General features: G+C 41.6%; 1 protein-coding gene across 1 annotated transcript in view; it reads right to left on the reverse strand.

The window, feature by feature from the left end:
* ACAD10 (acyl-CoA dehydrogenase family member 10) overlaps window positions 1-7,754 on the reverse strand; it is a 73,306-nt gene that overhangs the window by 53,273 nt on the left and 12,279 nt on the right. Inside the window, exons 3-4 of the mRNA XM_012809036.2 lie at window positions 3,417-3,565; window positions 794-988 (exon numbers count right to left, since the gene is read on the reverse strand). Of these exons, the coding sequence (XP_012664490.1) occupies window positions 794-988; window positions 3,417-3,565 (344 nt within the window). The remainder of the gene's footprint in view (window positions 1-793; window positions 989-3,416; window positions 3,566-7,754) is intronic.

Consider the following 7,754-nt stretch of genomic DNA (forward strand, 5'->3'; position numbering starts at 1 on the left):
TTTTTTTTTTTTGAGACAGAGTCTCACTCTGTCGCCCTGGGTAGAATGCCGGGGCATCATTATCTGGGACTATAGGCATATGCCACTACATTCAGCTAGTTTTTCTATTTTTAATTTTTTTCTTTTTGGGGACAGAGTTTTACTATGTCACCCTCGTTAGAGTGCCACCACATCACAGCTCACAGCAACCTCAAACTCTTGGGCTTAAGTGATTCTCTTGCCTCAGCCTCCTGAGTAGCTGGGACAATAGAGACCCACCACAACGCCTGGTTATTTTTTGGTTGCAGTTGTCATTGGTATTTAGCAGGTCCAAGATGGGCTCGAATGGGCTTCAGTGTATGTGGCCAAAGCCCTACTCACCGAGCTACGGGTGCCAAGCCATATTTTTAATTTTTGTTTTTTATTTGAGATAGAATCTCACTCTGTCTTCCCGTGTAGAGTGCCATGGCATCATAGCTCAGAGCAATTTCAATTTCTTGGGCTCAAGAGATCCTCTTACCTCAGTTTTTCTATTTTTAGTAGAGATAGAATCTCACTCTTGCTCAGGCTGGTTTCGAACGCCTGAGCTCAAGCAACCTACCCACCTAGGCCTTTCAGAGTGCTAGTATTACAGGCATTGAGCCACCATGCCCAGCCTCACAGTAATATTTAAAATCCATTGCATCTAAACCTAAGTCAAGTTTCTGATAAAAAACTCTTTCACTCAAGACCTGCTAAAAGGTAGAATTTAATATTGCATCCTGAAGCAAGGGCACAGACTCTGTTTCGATGATCTGAATCATTTTCAGCTTACCACATCAAACTGTTTCCGATCCAGGGGAAAAAAGCTTCTCCCATTAGGAAGGTAGAAATTATTGCTCAAGACTGCAGTTTGAAGGCCTTTTGCCCGAATTTGAGCAATGGCCTCTGTCATCACTGGGAACTGCTTTGCCACTCGCTCACTGGTCAGCAGAGAGAAAAATGAGTCCACGGGCACAGAGGTCTTTGACTAAGAACAGTGAAGGCAGAGGAAACAAAAATCATTAAGAGTAAGGACCACTTCTGATCAACAAAAAAGACTTATCCCTGGCTTCCTACTGCTGTCCGGTGTTAAGTGTCCAGACTCATGGCTTTCTGTCTAAAGGAAATGTCTCCCTCCATCCCTGTGCTGTACTCTGCATGTAAGGTTTTTTAAAAAGTGACTCAGAGTTACAATGATTATGGAATGGAGCTATTTATATCAATACTGCAATTTAATGAGTTATTTCTTTATTCCACTCATGGACTGCAAATTGAAAAAATTAGCAGTTCTGGCTCAGTGCCTGTGGCTCAAGCGGCTAAGGTGCCAGCCACATACACCTAAGGTGGCAGGTTCAAATCCAGCCCGGGCCCACCAAACAACAATAATGGCTGCAACCAAAAAATAGCCAGGCACTGTGGCGGGCACCTGTGGTGCCAGCTACTTGGGAGGCTGAGGCAGGAGACTCGCTTGAACCCAGGAGTTGGAGGTTGCTGTGAGCAGTGAAGCCATGGTACTCTACCCAGGGGGACAGCTTGAGGCTCTGTCTCAAAAAAAAAAAAAAGAAAAAATAAGCAGTTCTAACATATCCTCAGAACACTGTCAGAGAATACGTTAAACTCTAAAAGTGTATTAAACAGATATAATCTAATTTTTAATGATCCAGAGGGCATTTAGTGATTTTGTATTGCCTCAGTATCACCATTATGAACTTTAGATTCTTTTTTTTATTTATTTTTATTTTTGAGACAGAGCCTCAAGCTGTCCCTCTGGGTAGAGTGCCATGGCTTCACTTCTCACAGCAACCTCCAACTCCTGGGCTCAAGTGAGTCTCCTGCCTCAGCCTCCCAAGTAGCTGGGACCACAGGGGCCCGCCACAACACCTGACTATTTTTTGGTTGCAGCCATTATTATTGTTTGGCGGGCCCGGGCTAGATTGGAACCTGCCACCTTAGGTGTATGTGACTGGCACCTTAGCATGAACTTTAGATTCTGATCAAATTTTTTGTTTTTAAATTCAATCCATGTGAATTATCAAGTATCAAGATCTCCAAAGGCCAAGTCTGCTATTGTATATATACATATATAAACACAGATATTCTATAATAGCTATATTAAAATATAACTCTCACACCATATAATTCACCTAATTAAAGTACAATTCAATGGTTTTTAATATATTCATACACTTGCACAACGATCACCACAATCAATTTTAGAATATTTTCATTATCCTAAAGAGAAACCCATACCCATTAGCAGTCACTTCTCATTTCCCCCCATAGTCCCAGGCCCAGAAAACCACTTACCTACTTTCTGTCTCTATAGATTTACCTATTCTGGGCATTTCATACAAAAGGAACCATAGAATATGAAATCTTTTTTAACTGGCTGCTTCTTTCACTTAGAATAACATTTTCAAGATTTACTATTTTATAAACACAAATTTTTAATTACAAAAAATATATGAAACAGTAAAATTTATCATTTTAACTTTTTTAAAAATAGGATCTCACTCTGTTGTCCAGGTTGGAGTGCAATGGTAAGCTCATAGCTCACTGCAGCCTCAAACTCCTGAGCTCAAGTAATCCTCCTGCCTCAGCCTCCTGGGTAGCTAGGACAATTGATGTTCACCACCATGCCCAGCTATGTTGCCCAGGTTGGTCTCAAACTCCTGGCCTCAAGCAATCTTCCCACCTCAGCTTTCCAAAGTGCTAGAATTACAGGCATGAGCCACTGTGCTTGGCTCATTTTACATATATAATGCAGTGACATTAAGTACAGTCACATTGTTAGGCAACTATCGTCACCATCCACCTAAAGAACTATTATATTTTAAACTATATTTTAGTAGAGTGGTTGTGAAATTACATGAGTTAATATAAATAAAGAGCTTAGAACAAAGCACACTACAGAGAAAATGCTTGATATTTTTGTTTTGCTTGCAGTTTGGCTGGGGCTGGGTTTGAACCCACCACTTGGTATATGGGGCCAGTACCCTACCCACTGAGCCACAGGCGCCACCCAGGATTCCCCTTTTTTGAGATAGGGTATTCTTGCTCTGTCGCCCAGGCTGGAGTGCAGTGGCATGATCATAGCTCAAGGTAACTTCAATCTCCTGGGCTCAAGTGATTCTCCTGCCTCAGCCTCCTTAGTAGCTGGGACTACAGGTGCCTGCCATGATGCCTGGCTAATTTTTCTATTTTTGTAAATGAGGTCTCATTCTTGTTCAGACTGGTTTTGAACTCTTGAGCTCAAGGCATCCTCCCACCTCGGTCTCCCAGAGTTCTAGGATTAGAGGCATGAGAAACTGCACCCAGCACTTTATGTTCAGTTTAACCAATTTATGGGTGAATGTTATAACCCCTACTCAACTCAAAAAGAATAATATGGAAATGCAGGCATGTTTACCACTCACCATTTGAGAGCAAAGTCCCTCAAATTCTTGTAAGAAATTCTGTACTGTTATCTCTCCTCTCATAAATCTCATCCAGGGCCCATTTTCACCACCTTCTATAAAGGCCTTCAATATGGTTCCAGAGGGGATATGATTCTGTACCTCCCATTCTGTAGGAAATAAAATATGCAACAGTGAAATATATCAACACATAGCTGGGGTTTGGGGAACTCAGGGGAATTACCAGTTCCTCTGGCATCACTATGATGCCAGGGTAGATGCAATCAGGAAGTGAGAGAAATTCATGAAATGCAAAATCTCAACCTTGTAAGACAGAGAACACACTGCTTGCTGTTAAGCATCAGGTCCTTACCACCCGCTTGAGATGACTTTGGATACTGCATGATGAATTTGCCTCCTTGGTGTCTTATGAGCTGGTCCATACATGTTAGGTTACTTACACGGCCCTGGCACATACTAAGGAAGTACATGAAGAAATATACCCAGATTCTGACAGCACCCAAAATAAGTCCTTCATTTTGTAAGCTACATTAGTAATCTTTTATGTCAGTGTACCTGGTACCTAAAACATCTACTTGGGGGATGCTGTCTTTGTGGAATAAAGAAGAAAATTTCTATTCACAAAGAGCTAAGGCAGTGGATATATCAGCATTTGTATAGTACTAGGAACATTTGGATAAACATTGATTTTCCTCAGACGAAGTTGTGTTTTCTTTCTATAATATAGCTGCTGGGGAGAAATATATATACAATAGAACCTCCACAGCTAACCACCTCCCTACACTGACCACTTCCTTCAGTTGAGCTGATTTTCATAGACCAGACATGCATCACATGTAGGTATTAGTACAGTGGGTCTAGTTCCGTATGTTGACCACCTCTGTGTGTTGACCAGTTTGTTATAGTCTCTTGGGGAGACTATAACAAACTTACAGAGGTTCTATATATAGAGAGAGCATTCATAATTATATATCTAAGATATAATACCACATTACACGTATCTTTTTTTTTTCCTTTTTTTGGCCAGGGCTGGGTTTGAACCCGCCACCTCTGGCATATGGGGCCAGCACCCTACTCCTTTGAGCCACAGGCACCACCCTACATGTATCTTTTGTTTTGAAATGAAAACACCTTTGTTTTTGCTGATAAAGTACTGCCTGTACATTCAAAAAAAAAAGAAAGAAAGAAAATAAAATCACATGCAATCTCATTCTTCAGAAATAATCAATGTTAACAATTTGGTGGCTCGGCGCCTGTGGCTCAAGTGGCTAAGGCGCCAGCCACATACACCTAAGATGGCGGGTTTGAATCCAGCCCGGGCCCACCAAAACAACAATGACAGCTACAACCAAAAAATAGCTGGGCGTTGTGGCAGGTGCCTGTGGTCCCAGCTACTTGGGAGGCTAAGGCAAGAGACTTGCTTGAGCCCAGGAGTTGGAGATTGCTGTGAGCTATGATGCCACAGCACTCTACCCAGGGGGATAGCTTGAGGCTCTGTCTCAAAAAAAAAAAAATTGGTATATGTCCTTTGACACTAGCAAGACTTTAAAAGTGCAATTCAAAAAAAATAATACTTCTTTAATTTTAGAGCTAAGGGAGGAGAGGGTATGGGAAGCGGGGGGAGGTCAGATTGAAGGAGGGTGAATGGTGGGATCACATCAATGGTGCATAATGCAAGGGTACATGTCAAATCTATTAGTTACAGTTTTTGGCAGGGGCTAGGTTTGAACTCATCACCTCCAGTACATGGGGCCGGCCGGCATCCTACTCCTTGAGCCATAGGCGCTGCCATGTTGAACTATTAGTACAGAGTATAAATGTCTTAACACAATAACTAAGTAAACGAGATGAGGTATATATTAACCAGCGTAAAGTAAGCATTCCTAATTCTATATGAAATCAGCACATTGTACCCCATAAACGCATCAATGTATACATGATCTATGTGTTTATGATTTAATAAATAAATAAAATAATTTTAGAGCTAAAGTATATAGTGCATTTCAACCATGCTAGAGTTGGCAAGCATGTGAGGAAACTCACACTCTCATATACTGCTGACAGTAACATAAACAAGCACAACCTTTCAGAGAGCAATTTGGCGACATCTGTCAAAATTTTTAAATGCACATATATTTGATGTAGTAATTCTACTTCCAGGAATTCTTTCCACATATATATCTATAAAAGTAAGCAAAGATGACATACAAGGCTGCTTGTGCAGAATTGCTCATAGTAAAAAGAAAGAGAAAGTTAAATGTATATTAATAAAAGGCTTATTAAATTAGTTATGTTATAGTATGGTATTCTATTCCAGGAAATAGAAAACCATGCAGAAGTTAAAGTGTATAAACTAGATCAAGAGTCAGCAAAATATGGCTTGGGAGTCAAATCTATGTTTTCCTTCCTTCCTTCTTTCCTTACTTACTTATTTAGGGACAAAGTCTTGCTCTATCTCCTAGGCTGGAGTTCTGTGACTTCAGCCTAGCTCACAACAACTTCAAACTCCTGGGCTCAAGTGATCCTCCTATCTCAGCCTCCCAAGTAGCTGGGATTACAGGCATGTACCACCACTCCCAGCTAATTTTTCTATTTTTAGTAGAGATGAGGTCTTACTCTTGCTCAGGTTAGCTATAGATTCCTTACCTCAAGCAATCCTCCCACCTGGGCCTCCCAAAGTGCTAGGATTACAGGCATGAGCCAATGCACCCAGCCATTTCTTTCTTTTTTTTTTTTTTTTATTTAAAGATGGAGTCTCACTTTGTCACCCTTGGTAGAGTGCCGTGGCATCATAGCACACAGCAGCCTCAAACTCTTGGACTCAAGAGATCCTTTTGCCTCAGCCTCCCAAGTAGCTGGGACTACAGGCATTCGCCACAACGCCTACTCAGCCATTTCTTTAAGAGAGATGGGATCTCACTGTGCTGCCTGGGCTGAAGTACAGTGGCTATTCACTAGTGTGATCAAAGCACACTGAAGCCCTGAATTCCTGGGTTCAAGCAATCTTCCAGCTTCAGCCTCTGTGGTAGCTAGGATTATTTTTGTAAGTAAAGTTTTACTGCAACACAGCATTTATGCGTTTACTATTGTCTATTCCTGCTTTCTTGCTACAATGGTAGAGGCAAATAGTTGTGACAGACACTATGTGGTCCACAAAGCCTCTCTAGCTTCTTTTTTTTTTTCCAGAGACAGAGTCTCACTTTGTCACCCTAAGTAGAGTGCTGTGGCGTTACAGCTCACAGCAACCTCCAGCTCTTAGGCTTAGGCGATTCTCTTGCCTCAGCCTCCCGAATAGCTGGGACTACAGGCACCTGCCACAACACCCAGCTATTTTTTGTTGTTGCTGCAGTTGGGTAGGGCCGGGTTCCAAACCACCACCCTCAGTATAGGGGGCCAGTGCCCTACTCACTGAGCCACAGGCACCACCCGCCTCTCTAGCTCTTTATGGAAAAAGTTTGCTAACCCCTAAACTAGACCCTAGATATGCCTAGGCCAGGTATAGGCCTAGAAAAAGATTGCCCACTGAGCCAAAAATAAATAAGTAAATAAATAAGGTACAGAACAGCTATAGAGTATGATCCAATTTATGTATATATGTTTAATACACATATCACTCTCTCACACACACAAATATTACATACATACACATATATGTGGGTAATTTTTTGAAAGACAAACAAGGAACTTTTTGCAATTATAACTCCTGAAGTCTGGAACCAAACAGAAAATGATGGAAGTGGCAGGAGAAAACTTCCTTTGCATTGTATGCTCCTTTAGCTCTACCTATTCAATAAACAAGATTGGTAAATTAAAGTCCTATTTCTCACCATTGCAAAAAATAAACTCCCAATAGGTTAAATAGCCAAATCAGAAAAATGAAAATCTAAAACTTAGAAAATAACCCAGAACACCTCTATGAATTGTAGGAAGAAAAGAGTTTCTTAACCAAGACCCAAGAAGGTCAAGCCATAAAAGAAAAAACATGAATGATTTTGACAAAATCAAAAATAAAAACTTTGGCATTCCAAAAAATATTATAATCAGAAGAGGGCGGCACCTGTGGCTCAGTGAGTAGGGCACCGGCTCCAAATACTGAGCGTGGCAGGTTCAAACCTGGCCCTAGCCAAACCGCAACAAAAAATAGCTGGGGGTTGTGGCGGGCGCCTGTGGAAGCTGAGGCAAAAGAATCACCTAAGCCCAAGAGTTGGAGGTTGCTGTGAGCTGTGACTCCACAGCACTCTACCAAGGGCAACAAAGTGAGACTCTGTCTCTAAAAAATAAATAGGCTCGGCGCCTGTGGCTCAAGCGGCTAAGGCGCCAGCCACATACACCTAAGGT

The sequence above is a fragment of the Otolemur garnettii genome, unplaced genomic scaffold (assembly GCF_000181295.1).
Source record: "Otolemur garnettii isolate 467f Iridium unplaced genomic scaffold, OtoGar3 scaffold00099, whole genome shotgun sequence".
Classification (NCBI taxonomy): domain Eukaryota; kingdom Metazoa; phylum Chordata; class Mammalia; order Primates; family Galagidae; genus Otolemur; species Otolemur garnettii.